Source organism: Nelusetta ayraudi, unplaced genomic scaffold (assembly GCF_046127955.1).
Source record: "Nelusetta ayraudi isolate G7.1 ecotype Tasmania unplaced genomic scaffold, CSIRO-AGI_Nayr_v1 ptg000042l, whole genome shotgun sequence".
In the NCBI taxonomy this organism is placed as follows: domain Eukaryota; kingdom Metazoa; phylum Chordata; class Actinopteri; order Tetraodontiformes; family Monacanthidae; genus Nelusetta; species Nelusetta ayraudi.
The window spans coordinates 21,570-45,000 of NW_027466092.1; the positions used below are offsets into that span (position 1 = coordinate 21,570).

A 23,431-nucleotide genomic window follows, 5' to 3' on the forward strand; every position below is an offset into this window, starting at 1 on the left:
ACTACTCTGGGAGGACAACAGAGTTTTCAGCTTCTGTTATTACCTCATGGCCTGTCAGTGTTTAAATTTTCAGCCAATGGTGAGGTGACAGGCAATTCTAGTTGGGAAAATTTGCATAATTAAAGCAGCAAATTACTTTAATTAAATAGAAATACATGATTAAAATTGGATAAAATATTTTTAAAGTTTTCTTCAAGTTGCCGACTCTTAATACACTGCTTTTGTCTATTACCAACCTGTTCTCAGTATCGAACGCGTTATTTGATAATGGTGGGAGGAAACAAGAGCACTAGGAGGAAACCCGTGCAAACCGAGAAGAACCGGTTAACTCCACACAGAAAGCTCCTTGAATTTAACCCTTCTGAAAGATAAATGTGCCAACAGAAGGTTTGCAAGAGCAGTCAAAAAGCTCACAGCACAAGCAAAACAGCTTGGAATCCCAAGGGTGACGGTTAAGGTGAAGACCCGTGTTTTGAATTCAAGCTGTGCAACTTTAAAATGCAAGTCAACCTCTTATTGGACTCGAACCTCTGACCACAAGAGAGGTAAGCAAATTTACAATCTGCGCCAAATCTTGAGATTTAGAGTCAGTTGTCTTAACCCCCAAGTTATCTGTTGATTCAGGCACATGTTGGAAAGAGTGCAGAATTTAAAGAGTTTCAAAATGGAATCAAAATGTCATAGTAAACTCTTTCTCTTCCAGGGCCAAACAATGTAAAGTCCCTGAAACTCTGGGATGACTGCTATTCAATATTTCACTATGAAAAACAGTGGGAAAATGTAAAATTTCAACATGTATGAAAATCGAAAACTCATACGATACACATTTCTTTTTTGCTGGGACAAAAAAAAGCCTGAAACTCACTGAAAAGACGATCCGATCATAGATTAGCATTTGACGGAATGGGAGAAAGCAAAATCTCAACATGTCCGAAAATGGAAAAACAACCAGTATGTCATCTTTGTCCCAACCTTAACCCCAACCATAATCCTAACCCCAATCTGAACCCCAACCCTAACCCTAAAACCAACCCTAATCCTGACCCAACCTCAATCCTAATCCCAACCCCAACCAACCCTAAAGCCAACCCTAACCTCAAACTCAACCACAACTCTAATCCCAACCACAACCCTAACCCTAACCCTAACCCCAACCGCAACCTCAACCCTAATCCCAACCACAACCCTAACCCTAAACCCAACCTCAACCACAAACATAAGTTTAAAACCAACCTCTCCCCCAAAGGTTCCCCCCCAAAGAAACCCTTCCAATCGTGAGCCATCTCTCTTCAGGTTCATTCGCAAATGACCCATCACTAATGTGTACGTTGGTGCGTGCATGTACAAATGAGAACTATACTTGACAAACCTTGTGGAGTGAAAGTAAACCAAGGGATTTTAAAAGCAGGCATCCTTGGATAGAGTGGAGAAACGGAACAGTTAGGTAAATGTTACACATTTAAAACTGGTAGAGGCAATTTTAAAGTGCAAAGTTAAAGTAATATATTTAAATGTTAATATATACATTGCTACTAACAATGAAATTGATTGTCATATCTTAAAAGCCCATGAATCAAGACATTATGTACACCTTTAAATGACTAACTGATTTGTTAGAGTTGTCACATAATTTGAGCTTTGGGTCGTTTTGGAGCAGCTGCTTCTGGACAGCCACTATCTTGTAAAATACAAATAGTGTGTTTCCCCAGTATGACCGTATTTGATTTCACAAGAAACGGGTCATAGAACAGATTCTGTTCACTTGCCAGTAACAAAGAAAATGTAATATATTATGAACATTGTATTCTGATACTTAACAATTTGATGATGCATATTCATCTGATTGAGATTGACAAGTCATTAGGAGTTTAACAATGCAGTCAGTTTGAATATTGGCTTTTGTGCAGTTTTGGTGTTGCTATAATTGCACAATCTTCCCTTTCAGTGTACTTGTCATGAGTCAGTGCTGTGTTTTCAGATTTCGTCAGTTTAAAATGTCCTGATAATGTGACGCCAGTATAAATATTGTGTAACAAGAATGAATAAAAGGGACCATATGCAGTGCATCATCATTACACAACTCATCTGGTTCAGTCAGGTAAGACTTGCCCTAAGTATCTTGGTGTGGGTGATCAGTGTGTTTGAAACTCTCACACTTCTTCATCTTTTTGAGCAGAAGCCCGTGTGAAGAAACACCACATCGGGACAACATGAAGACTGTTATTTATGCTCTACTTGTGTTGTTGGTCATCAGCCAGAGTGAGTTGGCTCATCAGTTTGACCCCCCTAACCAATATTATATTAACAATGTTACTAATACTGCTGCTGCTGCTACTACTACTACTACTACTAAGACGACCACTCATAACAATAATAATAATAATAAAAATGATAATAATGATGATGATGATAAATAACAATAATATCATGTTTTTGACTAAGTTCATATATCTTTTTGTCATAGGTGAATCCTTGCAGTGTTTCTGTGGAGGATCAAAATTCTGCCGTGAGCCTATAGAGACCTGCAGGGGCCAAAACGATGTCTGTGGAAGTGTCATGTTCTCTGTAGGGTCCAGTAAGTGATTTGGTCTTGTGCTGGGCCTGTGCTGCACAATCAAAAAGTAATAGATTTTATAGTAACACACACACACACAAAAAAATCTTGATTATCAATCCTTCCTTTTGTGTTTCCACAGGTTCATTCTACTCGAATGGTTGCATGAGTTGGCATGAATGCTTAACTTCACCAGCTGTATGCTGCAGGACTGATCTGTGCAATGACAAACGACTATGAAAAGTAGCAATAAAAAAAATCTAATACAGTAAACTGTTTACTCTGTGTGTTTTGTTTAAGAACACTGTACCCACACAAAATCTCTATTGACAGTTTAATTTTGAATAAGAAAAAATTCAGTTTAAATGCTTTTGCTTTGTACAAGCACAAACCAGAAGTTACGCCTCACTCTGACATGGAAGCCATTTGTCAGGCACAGCCACCGACTCTACATAAAGTTAACACTACATCCCGCATTAACAACCATTTTCAAAGTGAAACGATTTATATTTCCTTACAAATCCTGAACGCTTTAATAACTACGGGAAGAATGACAATTGCTCAGGTATAGTTCTTGTTTCTACTGAAGTTCTTAACTTCAAGAAAATCTTTTTTTTTTTAAACATGATAATCAACAATAATAATGATGAGAAAAAAAATAACTGCCTATCAGATGTACCACAGAAATGAAACATTGTTCACTTTGTGAAGTGATGCTGTCCACTCGCAAAATGACATGCAAAGTCATATTTGTCCTTGCACATTTGTCCACAGATGTTACACTGGAAAGGGTGTTGGTAACCGTGACATCCCCTGTGAATGGTGGACAGGATATTATCACCAAAGTGAACCTCACAATGCTGGCATTTATGTAAGAGTTGCTGGTCTGTTGGCCGGTTGCCTTCTCTCAGTGTGAAGGAATCAAAGCTGAGCTCTTGTGCAGGACTGCAGCTCCCGCTGGCTGAGTTGGGGGAATCTTTCAAAGATGGCGAAGTCTGCACTCCAATGGAGGACTGAGTCTGTTCATGACAAACTTCCTGTGTGAGAACAAGATTCTCCTCCGTTAGGGATTCTCTGTCTGGGGACGTAGAAGTCTCGCACTGAGGCTGAAGATCCGCCAGTTCTCCTGCCAGTTTCGACAGCTGGTCCAGTGGGTTGCTCAGAGCAGTGGAAGCTCTGTTCTCATCTACCTTGGAAGAATTTTCATACTCGCAACTCAAGTGGTGGTCAACAAGCCCCACACTGGCAGGCAGACGGCGACCTAAGCCCAGCGAGTTGGTCCTCTTCTGCATGGAGCTCAACCTTCTCTTGGTGGTGAAAGGGGAGCGGACAATCCTCGAAGACAGGATCTTGTGGTGTCGCCAGCGGTGGAGTGACAAGTTGCTGCGGTCACTGCAGCGAAAGGCACACAGGTCGCACTTGTACGGCTTCTCCCCAGTGTGTGAGCGCATGTGGGCTTCTAGGTGTCGCTCGTGAGGCTTCTCTCCTGGGTGACAATAAAGAAAGTAGTAGCATAAATATAAATATTGCAGGATGAACTAAATTTTTGATTTAGTAAGGATTTGCCTGTCTAAATCCATAACCTGGATTTTTTTTTTTTATATAAACATCCAACCAACCAATCAATCAAAACAACCACTTACTGTACAGAGTGCCCTTCATCCCGCCCTTCAGCGCCAATTTTGGGGTGAGCTGCAGCACCTGTGATCGCCTGGTCGAGCTCTTCGGCGTCGGGTCAAGTCCCACCCCCGATTCCCTTCTCAACGCCAACACTTCTTTCTCCAGGTTCTCCACCCGCGTCAGCAAGTCTGTGCACTTGCAAGTGCAGGTCTGGCAGCCGCCGCCACTTTTGGTGTTGTCCATGGGCTGCAAGTCGGACCTCCGAGCGACCGCCCTCGCCACAGATGAACGGCTGGATCGAGTTAGAATGGACGATGGTGGAGCTGGACAGTGGCTGGATGAGCGCAGAACTGAGCGGCTGGACGGCGGCAGAGCTGCAAACAATGGCTGATCCTGGGTGGCGGCGGTGGCTTCCTCCTCCTCCTCACCCTCCTCCTTCACCACCACATCCTCCAAATCCTCAACATCCTCATCCTCTTCCTCCTCCTGCTCCTCTTCTTCAATGGGCGCACAGTCCCTACCTGGCTTGCTCAGAGGTCCCAGGGTCGAAACCATGGGCGGCACCGGATTCATGGCTCGCAGCTCCGCAAACTTTTTCACCACTGCCCGCCTCTTTGCCTGGGTAACGAAGGGATCCCTTTCCTGTGAAAATCGGCTAGGCCAGTCAGTCAGTTGGTCGGTCAGACAGACAGACAGACAGAGAATTGCGCTAGCTCACTCACCACAGCCAACCTTATCTTGTGGTTTTCAATCAGGTGCTTGTCTAGTCGGACCAGCTTCTTCTTCTTGCAAATGGGGCAGTCAAGGGGCTCAGGGAGCCTGCAGTTAAATGACAAGGCGGTGGGGGATGGAAAAGCTATTGCCTATCTTCCAATTTATATACTCGCATCGAATGCTTCAAAATGCCCTCAAAATGCCCTCAAGTCAAAATTGTCCATAATGTCTGGATGGAAGTAGAAACCGTCCATAATCTGGAATCTGACCCAAGTCTAAACCCTGACCCCCTAAACTACCTACCTACCCACCCACCAATGCTTACCGTGCGTTTCCGTACTTCAACAGAAGCTTGAATTCTGTTTTGTTCGGAATCGTGTGAGATACTTGCAGGTGCTGCTTAAGATTCACATAGCTGCGGTTGCAGAGCCCGCAAAGCTTCTTTTCTCCAGATTGGGGAAGGAGGGCAGACAAGGCAGGAAGGCAATTAAGTGGCTGCAAGTGCGTGTGTGTGTCTTTCATACAAGCATTGCAATGTACTTACCATCTTGTCAAACAAGCAGGCAGGCCAACACCCCACCCCTCAACTCTGAAAAACAACAAACATGCAGAATGTGTAAGCAACAAATGTAGAGAATCTGGACGCAGACGACGTGCTTCCAAATTCCTATAATTTCCACTAGCAATTAGGCCGCTAATTAGCTGGCGAACTTAGCATGGTCAGAAAGCCTCCAAACATTTACATCAGAAACACAACACAACTCGACAAGTCAAGAAGCACACAACTAGCAAAACGGTTCTGTACATCACACCACACCACCACCAATTCCATTTAGAATTTGGAGTGCTAATGTGTGTGTGTGTGTGTGTGTGTGTGTGTGTGTGTGTGTGTGTGTGTGTGTGTGTGTGTGTGTGGATAGATAGAGACCTTTTTTTTCTTTTTCTTTTTAAAGTTTAGACTTTTTTTTTTTTTTTTTAACCCAAAGGTGATGAAAGCAATGATACTAAAGCATGACAGGTTCTCTACAACAAATACAGTATCCACAACACTGCTCATTGAGGCGTATGTGTGTTTCATCAGCAGAGGTCACTGTCACTAATGCTTCGAGAAATGAACCCATTTTCGTGACTATTGGCTCAAATGCTTATGTTTCACAGAAGCTTTATTATCCCATACCTACCAGAAAAACAACACAACTCGATGACGCAAGCGGCACACGACAGGCATCACCAGCTCTTGCCTCGGTTTTCTTCCCAACACACACACACCTCGAACGTGCTCCTCACAACGGAGCCAGCCACCACGCTACTACCTACTCCTTTCCTTACTCCTTCCTTCCACTCCTCGCAGTTCTGGCGGTGTAGGTACAGAATGTGTCCGGGGCTGTGGAATGTGTCCAGGGTCCTACGACAACTGTATTAGGACAAACTACATCGCGATCGCATTTACAGCGGCCTTCCTGCAAAGACTGGAACCTGCAGTCATGTGCTGGTGGTAGGCGGGGCTGAATCAGCCAGCCAACTGGCTAGCGGCAGATTCCACATTCTCAATTGACTATTTTTTTTTTCCATAAAATTGAAGATATTGGTTGTAATGTTTTGTGTAATTGAATAACTGGCAAGGACGGCTTAATTTCAGAGCAACCTCCGCTTCCAATTTTTTTTTTACTCCGTTCACCTCTTGACAACATAACATAAAACCGGAAGCCTATACAAGATACTACCACCTCTTCTTAAATAAACTGGGGGGGGGGGGGAGAAAAAAAAAAGAAGTACAATTTGATGCTTTTACTTTGTACATGCACGAACCGGAAGTGACGCCGCAATTTGACACGGAAGCCGCTTGTCATTCGGGTACAGATGCCGACTCCTTCGATGTTGTTGTGAAGTTGCTCAGCTGTGCGTGAGGAGCGCGTTGTTGCGGCTCTGTTGTGGCTCATGGCTGCGGAGGACGCCGCCGACGGCATGGCTCCCGCCTGCCTGTGCGTCCTGTGCGGGCTGCCGGCCGCCGGAAAGTCCTCTCTAGCCCGGGAGCTCGTTGGCGCCACTGCGCAGCGCGGCTGGAGAGCCGCCGTGGTTCCCTACGACGACCTGATCCCAGAGGAAGCGTTCCGAACCAGGAAGGCGGAGGACAATGTTGGACTGCAGGAACCGGTGACGACTCTTCACGTTTTCAGTCTGCTGGAGTGACAACAACAAACTCCGCGACGTCTGTTTACAACCACCAAACTTCCATCATTATTACTGTATTGAACTCGTTTTCTCAAGTCTTGCTGTCTTCTATTATGGATAATTTCTTTATTTGAGTAGAACTGAATGTCTTTATATATGACACACTTGTATTTTTATGTATTTATATTGTTTGTTTTCTTTCCAGCCCACTGAGTGGAAGATCCACCGGCATGCAGTTTTGTGCTGCATTGAGCAATTCTTGGACAATCCCCAGTCTTCGGCCAAGCTGCCAAGCGGCTGCAACATGAACAAGGCCTCATGGGAAAAGTGCATCGGAGCTCTTGTGCAGCCGGATGCCTCTGTGTCCCACCATGCACCGCTTCTCTTCCTGCTGGACGACAACTTCTACTACCCCAGCATGAGATATGAGGTGTATCAGCTTGCAAGAAAGTGTAAGCCAAGCATACTCCTATAGTACCATACGCTATCATTTAGCTTGAGCTTTAAATTTCTGATGCATAGTTTTAAATTTTTACAATTCATCAACGGATCCACAGACCTTAAACGGTAATGGTGAGAAGCAGCGGTGTTGAGCTTTGGAATCATTGGGTGATCCACTTAACCCTAACCCACTTTTGATTAGTTTGTTTTTTGAAAGTGGAAAAAACAAAACGTAGACGATGCTTTAAGAACTTCGGTTACGCAACTGTCTCTTCTCAGAGCATTTCATTTTCAGTGTGTCTTTGCAGATTCCCTGGGTTTTTGTCAGGTGCACCTGCACTGCGATCTCCAGTCCTGCATCAGCAGAAACGAGAGCAGGTCCGAGCCGGTTCCCGCCCAAGTGATAGTAGAGATGGTGAAGCGGCTGGAACTTCCCAATCCTCGGAAGAACTCTTGGGAGAGGAACAGCATTTCCCTGGACACCACAGAACACGTGTCTAAATTTGACATGTAAGACAGCAGTTATTAGCACTAACCATTTTATTTATTCTGTTTGTAATACAATTCTCTTTTTTTCTCCCTGTCAGCCAGAAGGTCATGGAGTTGATCTTCGCTGCACTGAGGAACCCGCAGAGCCCGATTGAGGACAACACGGAACAAACGGTGCGTTTTCCATCTCCACATTTAAATCCCACCTCGCTGACAATCAGGTCTGACCTCAAGACCAATACCTGATTGTCTGTGTTTTGCTCGGTTTTGTATTGTTTTATCATGTTGATTTTCATTTAATTAACTGTTGTTTTGCGACCTTGAGTGCCTTGAAAGGTGCCTTATAAATGAAATGTATTATCATTATTATCATTATCTCGCTCCCCTTAGATTGTTCCAGAGTGAAGTTTAAATATGTGGCCTGTGTTGCAGGAGGCCGACCGCTTGAGATGTGCCACTAGTGTGCTTCACCAGGCCGACCAGGCCTGTCGACGACTCATCTCTGAAGCCATGAAGACTGCCAAAGGTCAAGCCCGAGCGCTGCGTCTGGCTCATTTACTTTCTTGCAGCTTCATTGTAACAAGTATTATTTTGTTTGCCGCTTGTCACTAGAAAATCACGCGGACCCTGAGGACATGAGAAGTTTGGCCACTCAACTCAATCAAACCAAAGCCACGTTTCTTCACGACCTGCGGAAACAGCTTCTTCCTGAGGCACCTTTCGCCCAGGGAGAGGACATTGACACTGAGCGCGTGGTGAAAAGAGCAGTGGACGTTTTTGATCACAAGAAAACGGAAATCCTGTGGAGGATCATGTGTGAGAATAAGTGACCTGATCTTTTTGTTGATTTATTTGACACAGAAGCTGCTGTTTTGTTCACGTTTTTATTCTAAACGTTAACACTACATCCCGCATTAGGGACCATTTTCAAAATGAAACGATATGCATTTCTTTATCAATCATTAATGCTTAAACAACTACGGGAAGAATGACAATTGCTTGGGTTTAGCTCATGTTTTTACTGAAGATCTTTACTTGAAGAAAGTCTTTCATTTTTTTTCAAACATGTTTATCAACAATAATGATGAGAAAAAAAGTAACTGGCTACAAGATGTACCAAGGGAAATCATGACTACTGCATGATTTGAGCTCACGGTCAGTAGAATGTCTCAAATATAGTCCAACAAATAAATACCAATGATAAAATGTTACATTTCCATTATTCAACATTGTGTAAATATCACATAACCCCTGCATCACCATGTTGAAACATTGTTCACTTTTTGAAGTGATGCTGTCCACGTGCAAAATGACATGCAAAGTCATATTTGTCCTTGCACATTTGTCCACAGATGTTACACTGGAAAGGGTGTTCGTATCCATGACATCCCATGTGAATGGTGTACAGGATATTATCACCAAAGTGAACCTCACAATGCTGGCATTTATGTAAGAGTTGCTGGTCTGTTGGCCGGTTGCCTTCTCTCAGCGTGAAGGAATCCTCAAAGCTGAGCTCTTGTGCAGGACTGCAGCTCCCGCTGGCTGAGTTGGGGGAATCTTTCAAAGGTGGTGAAGTCTGGACTTCAGTGGAGGACTGGGTCTGTTCATGATAGACTTCCTGTGTGAGAACAAGCTTCTCCTCCGTTAGGGATTCTCTGTCTGGGGACGTCGAAGTCTCGCACTGAGGCTGAAGATCCGCCAGTTCTCCTGCCAGTTTCGACAGCTGGTCCAGTGGGTTGCTCAGAGCAGTGGAAGCTCTGTTCTCATCTACCTTGGAAGAATTCTCATACTCGCAGCTCAAGTGGTGGTGAACCGTTTGAGACAGGTCACTCAGGTAATCTGACTTTGGCAGCCCCACGCTGGCAGGCAGACGGCGGCCTAAGCCCAGCGAGTTGGTCCTCTTCTGCATGGAGCTCAACATCCTCTTGGTGGCGAAAGGGGAGCGGGCAATCCTCGAAGACAGGATCTTGTGGCGTCGCCGGCGGTGGTGCGACAAGTTGCTGCGGTCGCTGCAGCGAAAGGCACACAGGTCGCACTTGTACGGCTTCTCCCCAGTGTGTGAGCGCATGTGGGCTTCAAGGTGTCGCTCGTAGGCTGAGGCAAACGGGCACAGCTGGCAGCGGTGAGGCTTCTCTCCTGGGTGACAAAGAAAGTTTTAGCATAAATAAAAATACATGAATATTGCAGGATGAACTAAACTTTGATTTAGGCTGGATTTAATCTACACGTCTAAATCCACAACCTGGATTTTCTTTTCTCTTAAAAGAGACCCGTAGCAATATTTATTTCTGCTTATACTTGAAACCAAATGACCCACACAATTACATTTTTACTGTGCTGTGTCAAACGAAGTAAGTGTGAAGTCAATCTTATTGCGAATACAGCAATAAATGTAAGTAAATTATTTTACTGCTACTGACATCTGTGTTTTCATTATATTTCATCAGGTCACTCACTTGAAGAAAAATAGAACAAATAATTTGTCGACAAAAATGCTTAATCCTCAATCCTTCCCGTTTTTGACACAAGCAAAGATTTGCAGAACAAATGAGTCCCAAATCTTTGTCAGTCTTTTGTCAGTATTCTCAAACTGCACACCTAACAAATATTCCAAACACCGACTGTCTTGAACCGTCAGTTAAATGCAGTGGGCGGGACAGGGTTTTGCCTGTGGCGATGTTATACCTGTGTGAGTACGGATGTGCTCTATGAGACGAGCAATGCCCTTATTGGCATAGTTGCAGTAGCTGCACTTGTACTTCCCATCGCAGGTCCTCTCCAGGCAGTCCAGCTGCACATCAGACCCTTCCTCCGTTGGCATGTTGACCTCCACGGACGGAAGCTGGCGGCCGTTCTGCCCGCTTTTGGGAGCGACTGAAAACAAAAACACACCTGTTATTTTGCTCAGTGCGCTTAAAACTATGACAACCATGCGTGTGGTGCTGCATTCTGACCAGCTTGGAACGGCTCTCCCGGTTCCTTCGCTCCACACACAGAGCCCGAGATCATGTTTACATGATGGGTTTGCTGTGTCAGGTATTCCTGGAATTCCCTTACAAAATCCACGGGCTCCGTCTTAATCTCCTCTATTTCCATCTTCTCAGAAGACCCTGAAACGGTTCAAATGAAACAGTTGGTCACCTGGACCTGATGATAGGAGTCTACCTGTAAAAGAAGACAAAGTTTAGGTTAGCTACGGCTAACCAAATTGCTAACGCAGCACAGCTACCTCTTTCATTGCTAATATCGTTCGCTACCGCCGACTTTTCATTGTAAATCCCAATGTATCTTATACTGTCGATTTCCCTTGATTAACCAGTATACATTACCTCTACGGTAATGAAGGATGAAATTCGTCCGCCAGGTGAAATTATCTTAGCATAACACACAAAGCTAAAAGGAAATGAATTGACGCTTTTCTTCTTCTACGTCAGTTTTGCGTCATCGTGCCTGCCCCTGGACAATGCACTGATGCATTTGAGTGTACACGTAGAAAATTGTCCAATCAATTCCGTCACTGAAATACCAGCTGCTGTCAATGCAGATAACGTTTCGCTTTCGCATAAAAAACGGAATTGATTCTAGTCTGGTGCATTCTAGTCAATACTAGGCATTCTAGTCAAACTTTATGCAAAAATGTTTTCTCTCCGCCATAGTTATAACCGTATAAAAATGTTCGACTCCACGTGAACGCAGCATCACATGTAAACATTTCATAACAGATCATGGCTGCACCTCTGACTAGAATTCTGTCGAAGGTGAGTCTGAACATAATGACCGGTGTGTTTTTGGTTTTTTGATTTGTTTTTCTATGAGTGCCGATTTCTGTGTCGATGCCGTTGTGTTTTCGATAGTTTTCCAGTCTTGAACGACACATAATTACGTAACAAACCTGGCTTCAGCTTCTGCGACGTTACTAGCAAAGGGGTCAGCTAGCGTTAGCTACAGGGCGAAAACTCCCTGCCCTGCCACCTGCCTCGCTTTATAGAAATTAGACGTTTTCTTAATGGCACACGACTCCGTGTTGATGTATTGGTCGAGATGCCTTCCTGGTAGTGTAATTGTGTGTGTTGTTTGCCCTGGCTTCAGTCCTGCAGGCAGTGCTGGCGGCCATGGGGAGCCCTGCAGCATGGATGGAGGGGGTTGTCGAACAACCCTGCCCGGGAAGTGATCTCAGATCAGACTCCCGAAACTGGCTCATTCCCTCCTCTTCAGTCGTATTCAGAGGAGGAGAACATGATGAGGGAAGCAGGTGGGTTGTGAAACACGTCGCCTGGTTTTAACTCTTTCCCGCGGTGTGACGGATAGCATTCTGCACATTCTTTCCCCTGGACTCGATGGTAAATAATGCATCTGCTTTGGTTGTTTTTTGTACATAGATGTATTTGAATGTTTTTGCAACTACTGTACAGTTTATATTTTGTAGTGCTTAAACAGTGTAGTTCCCCAATTTCAGATCAATAAAGTAAATCTATCTATCTATCTATCTATCTATGTAAGTACGGTTGGGTGTAGATGAGAAATAATTTTGAGAGCGTCTTCTTTTTCTCATGCATTCACAGTGAGAAAGTATGCACAAGAACGGATTGCTCCCCACGTGTCGAGGATGGATGAAAACTCTGTTATGGACAAGGAAGTCATCCAGTCTCTGTTTGATCAGGGGGTAGGTGAATCACCTTATTGCTGCTAGTGAAACGTCCTTGTGTTAAATCCCTCTCCCCGTTTATCTTCAGTCGCTCTCATCCCCGGTGTTTCTTCACAGCTCATGGGCATTGAGATCGACCCGGAGTATGGCGGCACTGGCGCCTCCTTCTTCTCTTCCATCCTCGTCATCGAGGAGCTGGCAAAGGTGGACCCGTCCGTGGCCGTGCTCTGCGACATCCAGAACACACTGATCAACACGCTGGTCGCCAAGCTGGGCACGCCGGCTCAGAAGGAGCAGTACCTCAGCCGGCTGTCCACCGACATGGTGAGTTCGACCGTCTGTCTCGGCGAGTGCGACAACACAACTGCCGCAGCCGCCACAAACGGAGAGGAAGATGCCTCGTTGTCAATCAAAAGCTGCCGATCCTTGTGATTGAAATATGTCAACGTTGACCATCACCACTGTCTGCTGTTTTCCTGTTTGATGCAGGTTGGAAGTTTCTGCCTCTCTGAAGCAGAATCAGGGAGCGATGCCTTCTCGTTAAAGACTCGCGCAGAGAAGCAGAAAGATTATTACATCATCAACGGATCCAAGATGTGGATCAGCAACGCAGAGAACGCTGGGGTTTTCCTGGTGATGGCCAATGCTGACCTGTCTGCTGTGAGCGTCTTTCTATTTTGTTACCTGCCGTCATCTGTTTTTTTATATATATATATCATTGTCAATATTGTTTTGTTTTCCTGCAGTTGTGTCTTTATGTTTTTTTAAAAAAAAAATGCATTTGAAAGAAGATTGTTGTCCAATTTTGAAGTACAGCTTGACTCTCTTGTGCTTTGGCAGGGATACAGAGGCATCACCTGCTTCATTGTGGACCGGGACACAGAGGGACTTGAGATTTGCAAGAAGGAGAATAAGCTGGGCCTGCGGGCGTCCTCAACCTGCCCACTCAACTTTGACAACGTCAAGGTAGATAAGCGGGAGAGAATTTTGCATGGTGATACTGATGCAGATGGAGTACTTTGCACCAAGAGCCCTCACAGATGTATTGGTGCTGAAAAGTGAAAATGACAACCCTCACAGATACAACACACTCGAATGCAAGATAAAGCTGCACTGTTACTAATCTTTCCTTCATATATGTGACTATATCTTCCATCTGACCTAACAACTTTTGAGCTGTTTTAGCTTCTTTTTTTTTTACCTATTGGTACAAAGCGTCGAGTACCGTTTGCAAACTCGCCAAAAAATCTTGCACCGTGCTTATGCTGATTAATGCAAACTGTCTTTCTCCCTGTTGTAGGTACCAGAGAAGAACATTTTAGGACAACTCGGTCATGGCTACAAGTACGCAATTGGAATGTTGAACGAGGGCAGGATTGGAATTGCCGCTCAGGTAAGCCATGGGATCCAGAACACAGTTTAAAACAAATCTTGCTCATGGTTAGTATGACACCGTGAAAAAAGGGAGTGTGCCTCTGCTGACTTTGTTTGTGTTGCAGATGCTCGGGCTGGCACAGGGTTGCTTTGACTGCACAATTCCATACACAAGGCAGAGAGTCCAGTTTGGAAAACGCATCTTTGACTTCCAGGTCGGCTTCAGAAGGAGCTTCTGTGCCTGTAGGAGCAGCGGGTGTGCGGAACTCACACTGACGTTAACGTTGTGATGACGCTCTTCCAGGGGATGCAGCACCAGATCGCCCACGTGGCCACGCAGATCGAGGCTGCACGGCTGCTCACGTACAACGCTGCTCGTCTGAAGGAAGCTGGGAGACCCTTCATCAAGGAGGCCTGCATGGCCAAGTACTTCGCTGCAGAGGTAAGCAGCCACACACACATGAACCAGCGGTCAGAACTGCTGACTTGTTGCTTTTTTGCCATCTGTTGAAGACTGGCTGCTCCCACCGCTAGCGCAAAAAGTACTTTAATATTTATCATGCTTTGACTTTCTCAGGTGGCAACCCTGACTACGTCTAAATGCATCGAGTGGATGGGAGGCGTCGGCTTCACCAAGGACTACCCAGTAGAGAAGTACTACAGAGACTGTAAAATAGGTGAGTCACGGAGCTGATAGGCACATTCCGAGACCACGAGTTACCATGAAGATGATTAGCAGCACCATGGTGGTGATGAGCTGGCTTTGTCCAGCCAGGTTCTCCTAATCAGGAGAACTATTTAACCTCACTCCTCTCCCTGCCAAACCGCTCAACCACTCTCTAGTTTGCCTCTCTGATGCTCGCCACCCCTGTTGCTAAATAAAAAGGACGATCGGATTGGACCAGAGAGGGGCGGGGACAGAGGGGGGTGGGTGGCGGTGGCAGTGATTGGACAGGACAACAACCAGGCCAATGTGTCAGGGCTAAATGCCACCACCTTTCCTCACCACCATGCTTGGCTGTCTCTACCTTCAGCGCCACCTGTGGGCCCAGTGAGGAACTCAACAGCACATGACCCTGTGTTTTGTCTCTCCTTTTATCAGGCACCATATACGAGGGCACGACAAATGTGCAGCTTTCCACAATGGCCAAGTTTATTGATAAGGAATACGACAACTGAAGGCTTCTGATCATCTCGTCCTTACACTCCACACGCTCGTCCTTTTAAAGACTTTCCTCAAAACCATGGAGTTCCTATAGTGAGAGGAGTTTTGTTGTAGTGACACATCCAGTCAAACTGGCCCACTGATTTTTTTTTTTTTTTTTCTTTATTCTGAGTCTTCCCCAACCTGTATTTACCGTTACTGTTACAGTTTTAGGGTGTAAGTTGCGCAGATGTAGTGATGTGTTTACTATATGTTGATTTTTGATGAGTTTTAATCATTTCTGCTGTGATCTGGTCTGTAGTTGGCAAAAATTAGTGGGCATTTTTGAAATATGTGTTTTTTTCAGTGCCTTTATAAGCAGAACACTCCCATATCTGCTACATACTGTACAGTTTGACAGGTCATAAAGAAGGATCAAATATCTGTGGAAAAGAAATCACTCGCTTGTCTATGAAAAACATAAATAAACATCCAATGTTGTGCATCCATCTCTCCTTTGACGCTCGTTTGCTGGGCTATCATCAAGTTTCGCCACTAGATGGCAGTATCCACCTGAGCAAGGCAGCGCTCCACGGTGCAGTCACTAAGCATTCTCTCGCCCTTGATCATTTTTTATGTCAATTTAATTATGCCGGTGCTTCAGATGGGGAGAGGCCTCCCCGTGTAATTGACTCACTGATCATTTTTCAGGTGAGACTGATTATATTTCTGTGGCCTGTGTCCCTGTAGGACGAGGTTCATTGTTCTTCACAACACACAGCGAGCTATTGTCATGTCATATTAAAGGCCCATGACAGTCACTCACTACTCCCTCTGAAGCTGGTCAGTGTCGATGTGATTATTAATGATCAATATTTTTATTGGGTAAAGGATAGAATTCACAACACTTCAGTCTGTGAATTATATCCCACTTGGGATAATTTTGGGAACATTGTTGCAAAAATTGACATTTTATTTTTCTATTTTGTCATCAGAGAACAAAGAGATCATTATTATTATTATCATCATAATTATTGTTGTTGTTGTTGTTGTTGTTTCATTATCAAATCCATCTGCCGGTTAACATAAAAAAAACAACAAAAAAAAAAACAACTCTAATTAATTCCTTTTTAATATCACAATATTCTGAACAGAGATTCAATTCTAATGTGAAACATTTTGGTCTGCCAGACAGAGCAACACAGATTTTTGGTGATATTCTGTAAAACAGGCCAACGTGTGCAACTCTACAGAGACAGGGAAAATACATTATTGTTTGGGGGCTCTGACGTCCGGAAACAAATAATCTGCCATGAGAGTTGGAATTAAAAGACGCCCTCTGACCTCAGGCAGCAGGTTCAGGTCAAAGCTTCACTAACGGGCAGTAAATCAAACATTGCCAGTAACATTAGCTCCGTGTTTCCCCCCGAAGCATTCCCAAAAATCCCCCTCCAAATCAACAAGATTAAGAGGAGAGAACACAGGCCTGGCATTTTGTTTTCTCCTCCGGTCCACATACGGCTCATTCGCCCCTTTGTGTGAGGCCCCCAGTTTAATGAACATAATCTGATGGAAGCCCGCAGCTATCTGCTCTTCACCGTGCGTCGGCAAGCACGGCTCAGGCAGCCCCGTCCTCCGCCCCCATCTTTAACACAGCTATGAGACCTCTAATTATGCGTGGATTCAAGTAGCTTTTCACAAAACACAGTGTTGTCCTTTAGCGCTGGAGAGCTCTCCACGAGGCAAAGGGACAGGCTGCATGTTTGCAGGTTGAGCAAATCCAATCGATTTAATCATTTCATTGCATCTGCTGTAAAACTGGTTTAAATGATGAATCCTTTAAGCCTCACAATGGCGTTTTTGCTTATTTTTGCAATGGATTTTTTTGCAATGAATAACAAATAAAGGTAAATACAGCACATATAAGTTAATGGTGTCAGGTATAATATTAATATAACTTCCAGAATTTCATTAAACTGAGAAAAAAAAATGTTAGCAGTCTTTTATCTCTGAACATTTGCCAGTGTCATTTTATCCATTTACCCGTCACTCCCAGTCATGCTAACATCTCATTACACACAAATATAATTTACCGCATCTAAGCAGCGGCATTATTGTAAAATGTGACAAAAGCAAGACTTGTTGTGTCATCTTCTTCCGTTAGAACATCAGCTGCCCCTTGTCCACTTAGGAGCCTTTTTTTTTTTTTTTTGACAAAGCAGATTTGAAAGGCCTTTATCACAATGGCAAGCATTCAATTTGATGTCTGCCTGCAGAGCTTCCTCGCTAATGAAATTACACCGAAGCCAATGATCTTGGGCCAGAGGCGGATCTATGGGTGGGCCTGGGTGTGCACAGGGCCACCCGGATTGACAGGTGGCCCACTCAGTCAGATTCCTAGAAATGATACAACCGAATGGGGGGGAAGAAAAAAAAATTAAGGACAAAGGTTTTTATTATGGAGGTTCATTTTGTCTTTTGCAGGGGTTACAATAAGCACGAGGTTTGTAGTGTATTTTACGTGTGGAATTATTGATCTGATATTCTAACGTTCATATCCAATAAAAAGCTACACAGGGACACACACACACACACACACACACACACACACACACACACACACACACACTCTGTATGTCGTTTTCTTGATGTTTTAAATAAAACATTTAACAGGTTGAGAAAGGTTGAGAAAGGAAGAAACACACACCGTCTTCTCCCCATGTGCGTAATGCGCAATCAGCGCCATATCCGTGCCAAGTTCAAATCGTCGAGGGCTTCATTGTTGAGGCGCGATAATGACTGTTTATTTAATTAACTGACAGATTATGACCGCTCACCACGCCCTCCGTCCAAAAAAGGAAAAACGAGAGAGAAAAAAAACAGCGACGTTTTCCTCTTTAATCTAATTGGATGATATGGTGACGCGCACTTTCGGATCGGTTGGCAAAACGCCTGCGCGGCCCTTTCCCCCCTCTGTTGCTCTGTCTGTTCCTCTCGAGTTCATCTCTTCTCCTATTCGCTGCTCTGTCAACCCAGCAGCGGAGTCCAACAATCCGCCGGGGCGGATTTTTTCTTCTTTTTCTTCTTCTTCTTTTTATTCGTTCACTCGAATCCAGCGCAAGGTTTGAAGCGGCAACTGCAACTTCTCCGCCGAAACTGTTCAGTTGACGACCCGGTGGAAAGAGAAGGAGAGAGGAAGAGAGCGCGTTTGTATTTCCCCGCACTGGCATGTTTTGATGCCGGCTCACCTCCGACACTGAGCGGCGATGGCAGACTCGGATGCGCAGGAGACGCGCCAGCCCTCGCCGAAGGAGTCGCCGTTCTCCATCAAGAACCTGCTCAACATCGAGGACAAGCCCGCGAAGCCCAGGAGCGCCCTCGGCTCGCCCAGGGGGGTCCTGGAGGGAGGCTTCTTCTCTCGGCTCGGCGACTTGTCCTTCCCACGGTTCGACCTGTCAACGCAGAGACTCGGACTATCCGCGCAGTACCTGGAGAGAGCGACCACCTGGTGGTATCCCTACACGCTGAGCGCACATCTGAGAGCCGGAGGTAAAAGCTTTTTGCACTTTATTTATGACACGTCATTTGGTAAAGGATAAAAAAAATATATATATATTATCGTCAGCATGCACTGCAAGTTTTACATGCAGGGAATTGTTACATTTTTGTTCTCTGCTTCTTCTCCTTCACTCGCGGGAGCGGTTGTCCGATAAAATGATGTATAACACGATTGCTTATTGCTTATGTTTAAATACTTTATTTAAAGTAAGCGTCCTTTTATGCAGGGTCTGAGAAGGCCAGTCTCAAAGAGTCATCATCTCCGGTACCGGACAGACGCTCCCCTGAGCTGCAGAAAAGTGACCAAGACGCCAAAGAGGAGAGTGCCGATGATGACATAACGCTGGACGAGAGTGACTCTGACGAGGCGAAGAAAGACATCGAGCAGGAGGACGACTGGAAGGGCAAAGCGGGCGAGCTGGACGCCGACAGGAAGCCCTGTCGCAAGAAGAAGACGCGCACGGTGTTTTCCAGGAGCCAGGTCTTCCAGCTGGAGTCCACCTTCGACATCAAGCGCTACCTGAGCAGCTCGGAGAGGGCCGGCCTGGCCGCCTCCCTGCACCTGACGGAGACGCAGGTGAAAATCTGGTTTCAGAACCGGAGGAATAAGTGGAAACGGCAGCTGGCCGCCGAGCTGGAGGCGGCCAACCTGAGCCATGCGGCGGCGCAGAGGATTGTCCGGGTCCCCATCCTTTACCACGAGAACGGAGCCCCCGAGACGTCCGGGGCCACGGCTGCAAACACGCCGAGCAGCCAGTCGCTGCTGGCGTTTCCCCACCAAATGTACTATTCCCACCCAGTCCCGCTGCTGAGGCCTGTCTGAGACTAAACTCTGGGTCGTGTGCTGTAAATATGTTTTTAAATAAGAGTGACGATGAAAAAAAAAGGAAGAAAAATAATTTACATTTTGTATATTTTATAGATTAAAATTAAAAAATAGATTAGGCACATTATTATTATTATTATTATTATTATTATTATTATTATTATTATTATTATTATTATTATTATTATTATTGACGGGTTTTAATTTTAAAAAGTACTTTCCAACAGGGTTGAGTGTCCATGTGTATTTTACTGAGATTTGTGTCAGTGTTTGTAACAAAAATGTGGAATTTTAATATTTTGTTATTCTCAATATATCGTGCAATAGCCTTCCTGGCTTCTTTTTAGGTTACCAATCCTTGTTAATTTACATTTCCAGAAAAAAAAAAGCCTTGTTGACTATGAGGACAATCATATTATCTTTTAAACGCCCCTTTAAAAAAAAAAAAAGAAGCAAGCCTGCAATGGGGTTCTTTTTTATGACGAGGTGTTTGCTGGATTTCCAGCCATCGAAGATCTAAAAATAGCTCTTTCTCCTTTTTTTTGGTGAATTTTTTTTTACTTTAAATAAAATTGTCATTTAATGTCTGTATATTCGCGTATGATCGTGCAGCCAGTAAAAATCCCTTTCCTAAAATAAATGTGTCTCATTCTTAAATATGATATACATGCTAAGAATAACCCCGTTTTGACCTGTCTTTAAACACCTGCTTTAAAACATTTATAAAGATTGAGTGGTCTTTAGAAAATACAGCATCCACTTAAAGTGGCGATTAAGCACATATGGAAACAGTAAAATTGGCTGTGCCTTCCTTGATGAAATACCCTACTATATTTTGTTCTCTTCAATAGAACCAGTTCGTCTCACATCTAATGAATACGACATTCAGCAATTTAAATTATGTCGTTTAAATCCAGAAAAAGGAAAACGATTGTAGAAATTCCATCCATGTGTAAAACTGAATTGGCGAGTTCAAATGTTCTGCTCTTTTTTTTTTAAAATTAGTTTTTGCCATTTGAGGACAGCATTTCTGATTATTTCAAACACGTAATATTTGGAAAGCGATCTCAAACGTAACTAATGTAAGAAACGAAACGTAAATAATGCCCTCGTTATAAACACAATAGCTTGGATAGTCGTCCGTGTTCTTGCGGGTTCAATATTAATTTTTCCAGAAAAGGAAACATGCTTAAACAAAGCATGTTTTAAACTTAAAGATGAATTTTTAATTTTAAAGATTCATCTATGAGTGTTTTGAGCTAAATTCGTTTAACTGGAGAACATTGGATAAGGGTCAATAATAAGCAATTAATCTCGCTCAGAAAACAAAGTAACAATTAATTTGAAGGATACAGAAAATAACGCGAGAAGTGTGTGTCACGTGATTTAGGTGTAATACTCCGGAAGTATGGCCGGGGGAACAAAACAACCAATCACATCTCAAGCGGGAATTTGAACCTTCTCCCAGACCAATCAGCTTGGTCCTTACTGTCGTTAGCCCCTGCATGGGAAGCGGCTTCGCGTAGTAGCATTGCCGTGTAGCATATCCACGTTTAGACTTTATATTTTCGGACTCATTCATTTTTGTGTGTGTGTCAGAGGAGGATCAATCACTCCGGGATAACAATCCACGGTAACGGTAAGTTTAGCCAGCTGGCTAAACATCAGCACCGGCGACAGTTCACTGTAGCATGCTAGCCTAGCGCTAAGCGCTAAGCGCTGTGTTTGTGGAATCGGCTCGGTGTAATTGCTGGATTTCTCGGCACAAGACGTGAATGCAGTGAAAAAAGTGTTTTCTGAAAGACGTAAGACCTTCAATTAGGGTAGATATCGTGTTTGAATGGCACTGGTCAGTTATCAGATTGAGTAGGTGATTCTTTCAGTCAAGAGAACCTGCTACTATTTAGCATGTTTGTTAACCCACCGGTGTGCTAGCGCTGAAATACTGTATTTAGACGCTGGTTTACAAGGGAATCAACGATCGGGGTAAGTCCGTGCGATAGTCCTGGTTCGATGAAGTCTATTTTCTGCACTAGAAATGAAACACCAATAGACTTTCAACATTCTGAGATGACAGCTAAGCCATAAATTTAGCCCTAGAGCGTCCCTACAAAGTGTATGCCAATTTAAGTTAAAACAAAGAAAAGAAAAATCAATGGCAGCAGTGCTTTATTATCAGCGCAAAAAAGAAAAATTGTTTTAAGAGTGAATTTTTTTTTTTTTTTAAAAATACATTTAGTGTAAGCATAGGTGTTTTGTCTTTCAACTCAATATGAATGCACTATTCAAAGTGTGCTTTGTTTGAAAAACAATTTATCTTGTTTTGTTTTGTTTTTTGGACCAAATGTAATTCAGTGTATCTGAGTCGTCGTTGTCGCTGGAGCCTTACAGACTTGCGCTTTCATTGCAGATGACGGGCTCAAACGAATACAAGCTTAACCAGGGACCGGAGGACGGCATCTCTGCTGTCAAGTTCAGCCCCAGCACAGCCCAGTTCCTCCTGGTTTCCTCCTGGGACTGCACTGTCCGTCTCTTCGATGTTGTGACCAACACCATGCGCATGAAGTACCAGCACAGCGCTCCAGTTCTAGATTGTGCTTTTTATGTGGGTCACAGATCTTTATGTTATGGTTTGGTTTTTTGGGGGGGGGCCTGTCTTGGAAGTCAGCACACACTGACAGTGACAACCTTTCCCTCATGTTGCAGGATCCAACACATTCCTGGAGTGGAGGGTTAGACGCACAACTGAAAACTCATGATTTGAACACAGACCAAGGTTTGTGGGCAGCAGTGTCCAAAGTCCTGTTGCACTGTTTATTGGAAATCTTTGCACGATTTTTATTTATTTGTGTCTTTTATTTTTTTATGTACATCAAATGAATGCTTCTTACTCCTCCCCCCCCCCTCCCCCCTGCTCAAACAGATACAATTGTTGGAACACATGATGCCCCTATTCGTTGCGTGGAATATTGCCCAGAGGTCAATGTCATGGTGACGGGTAGCTGGGACAGATCAGTTCGACTGTGGGACCCAAGAACACCTTGCAATGCCGGCACCTTCACTCAGCCAGAAAAGGTGAAGCAACAGAGAATTAAGTAAAACTTGTACACAAGCTCCATATCCATGCCATGGTGCGTTTTAATCAGAAAATGCCATGTGGTCAGCTATTGCAAATAAATGAATGAATGTACAGAAAACGCAATATGTAAAATGGAGATGTGGTGCAGGACACTTAGTCTTGTTTCCTGTCTGGGAATGGAAGAATTTTTCTTTTTTTTTTATTATTTCGAGCAATTTAATATGTGTGAACGTTGTAAGACCCGAGTGCAGTTTTGCAGCGCTGCTCCCCACCTGTATTCAAATGCAGTCATCCCTGTGAAAGGTGTACACGCTGTCTGTGGCCGGAGACAGGCTGATCGTCGGCACCGCTGGGAGGCGCGTCCTGGTGTGGGATCTGAGGAATATGGGCTACGTTCAGCAAAGGAGGGAATCCAGTCTCAAGTATCAGACGAGGTGCATCCGAGCCTTCCCCAACAAACAGGTGCGATTTGTAACGAAATATGCGGTTTGCAGGTTGAACTCGACTTGGTGATTGACTTTCAGCAGGGCGTTGGGTTTCACTTCGAGATGACTGGGGTTTTTTTTTTTTTTTTGCAAAGGTCTGGCGGTAACTTCATAGTTTCTTCTTCCTCGGCTCCAGGGCTACGTCTTGAGTTCAATCGAAGGCCGCGTCGCCGTGGAGTACCTGGACCCGAGCCAGGAAGTTCAGAAGAAGAAGTACGCCTTCAAGTGCCACCGACTGAAGGAGGAGGGAATCGAACACGTTTACCCGGTCAACGCCATCTCCTTCCACAGTATCCACAACACCTTTGCCACAGGTACAACTTTGCCGTA

The 23,431-nt window shown here is 44.4% G+C and overlaps 6 protein-coding genes and 2 long non-coding RNA genes across 13 annotated transcripts in view; 6 read left to right on the forward strand and 2 right to left on the reverse strand.

The window, feature by feature from the left end:
- The first annotated feature begins 1,243 nt into the window (after nt 1–1,243).
- LOC142893131 (uncharacterized) lies at nt 1,244–2,211 on the forward strand. The gene is made up of 3 exons (XR_012927648.1): nt 1,244–1,444; nt 1,979–2,098; nt 2,177–2,211. It is a non-coding gene; the product is annotated as an uncharacterized LOC142893131 (long non-coding RNA).
- Nucleotides 2,212–2,909: 698 nt separating this feature from the next.
- Nucleotides 2,910–6,311, reverse strand: LOC142893132 (zinc finger protein Pegasus-like). 4 transcript variants are annotated; one of them, XR_012927651.1, is made up of 4 exons: nt 6,158–6,311; nt 5,214–5,477; nt 4,897–4,993; nt 4,006–4,040 (listed from the first exon to the last, which is right to left on the reverse strand). XR_012927651.1 is itself a non-coding variant. In XM_076033413.1 (2 exons), exons 1-2 carry the CDS (start codon nt 4,415–4,417, stop codon nt 3,253–3,255), a joined length of 1,008 nt encoding a protein of 335 aa, XP_075889528.1. In that variant the 3' UTR covers nt 2,910–3,252. The 4 variants fall into 4 exon arrangements, 1 of the variants encoding a protein (XP_075889528.1); XR_012927650.1 differs by lacking the exon at nt 4,006–4,040 and adding an exon at nt 4,678–4,816 and having other exon boundaries at nt 6,158–6,309; XR_012927649.1 differs by lacking the exon at nt 4,006–4,040 and having other exon boundaries at nt 4,854–4,993; nt 6,070–6,311.
- Nucleotides 3,916–4,670, forward strand: LOC142893133 (uncharacterized). Its single transcript, XR_012927652.1, has 3 exons — nt 3,916–4,044; nt 4,340–4,475; nt 4,518–4,670. It is a non-coding gene; the product is annotated as an uncharacterized LOC142893133 (long non-coding RNA).
- Nucleotides 6,312–6,711: 400 nt separating the features above from the next.
- On the forward strand, nt 6,712–9,212 carry pstk (phosphoseryl-tRNA kinase). Its single transcript, XM_076033418.1, has 6 exons — nt 6,712–7,042; nt 7,266–7,512; nt 7,810–8,011; nt 8,089–8,164; nt 8,423–8,516; nt 8,603–9,212. Exons 1-6 carry the CDS (start codon nt 6,827–6,829, stop codon nt 8,818–8,820), a joined length of 1,053 nt encoding a protein of 350 aa, XP_075889533.1. The 5' UTR covers nt 6,712–6,826; the 3' UTR covers nt 8,821–9,212.
- LOC142893136 (zinc finger protein Pegasus-like) lies at nt 9,115–11,472 on the reverse strand. 2 transcript variants are annotated; one of them, XM_076033417.1, is made up of 4 exons: nt 11,320–11,472; nt 10,945–11,100; nt 10,676–10,864; nt 9,115–10,126 (listed from the first exon to the last, which is right to left on the reverse strand). In XM_076033417.1, exons 2-4 carry the CDS (start codon nt 11,084–11,086, stop codon nt 9,267–9,269), a joined length of 1,191 nt encoding a protein of 396 aa, XP_075889532.1. In that variant the 5' UTR covers nt 11,087–11,100; nt 11,320–11,472; the 3' UTR covers nt 9,115–9,266. The 2 variants fall into 2 exon arrangements, with proteins under 2 accessions (XP_075889532.1, XP_075889531.1); XM_076033416.1 differs by having other exon boundaries at nt 10,945–11,155; nt 11,320–11,471.
- A 155-nt stretch (nt 11,473–11,627) lies between these two features.
- On the forward strand, nt 11,628–15,662 carry acadsb (acyl-CoA dehydrogenase short/branched chain). Of its 2 annotated transcripts, XM_076033414.1 has the most exons (11): nt 11,628–11,748; nt 12,080–12,242; nt 12,553–12,653; nt 12,753–12,959; nt 13,125–13,295; nt 13,476–13,601; nt 13,936–14,028; nt 14,135–14,224; nt 14,314–14,451; nt 14,587–14,686; nt 15,112–15,662. In XM_076033414.1, exons 1-11 carry the CDS (start codon nt 11,716–11,718, stop codon nt 15,186–15,188), a joined length of 1,299 nt encoding a protein of 432 aa, XP_075889529.1. In that variant the 5' UTR covers nt 11,628–11,715; the 3' UTR covers nt 15,189–15,662. The 2 variants fall into 2 exon arrangements, with proteins under 2 accessions (XP_075889529.1, XP_075889530.1); XM_076033415.1 differs by lacking the exon at nt 11,628–11,748 and having other exon boundaries at nt 12,204–12,330.
- Nucleotides 15,663–17,846: 2,184 nt separating this feature from the next.
- Nucleotides 17,847–20,363, forward strand: LOC142893138 (homeobox protein HMX3-B-like). Its single transcript, XM_076033420.1, has 2 exons — nt 17,847–18,702; nt 18,939–20,363. The coding sequence occupies exons 1-2, from the start codon at nt 18,420–18,422 to the stop codon at nt 19,532–19,534; spliced, it is 879 nt and encodes a 292-aa protein (XP_075889535.1). The 5' UTR covers nt 17,847–18,419; the 3' UTR covers nt 19,535–20,363.
- A 654-nt stretch (nt 20,364–21,017) lies between these two features.
- bub3 (BUB3 mitotic checkpoint protein) overlaps nt 21,018–23,431 on the forward strand; it is a 4,754-nt gene continuing 2,340 nt past the window's right edge. The window contains exons 1-6 of the mRNA XM_076033421.1: nt 21,018–21,176; nt 21,948–22,142; nt 22,244–22,313; nt 22,461–22,612; nt 22,920–23,078; nt 23,238–23,415. Coding sequence (XP_075889536.1) covers nt 21,948–22,142; nt 22,244–22,313; nt 22,461–22,612; nt 22,920–23,078; nt 23,238–23,415 — 754 coding nt within the window. The 5' untranslated portion in view covers nt 21,018–21,176. The remainder of the gene's footprint in view (nt 21,177–21,947; nt 22,143–22,243; nt 22,314–22,460; nt 22,613–22,919; nt 23,079–23,237; nt 23,416–23,431) is intronic.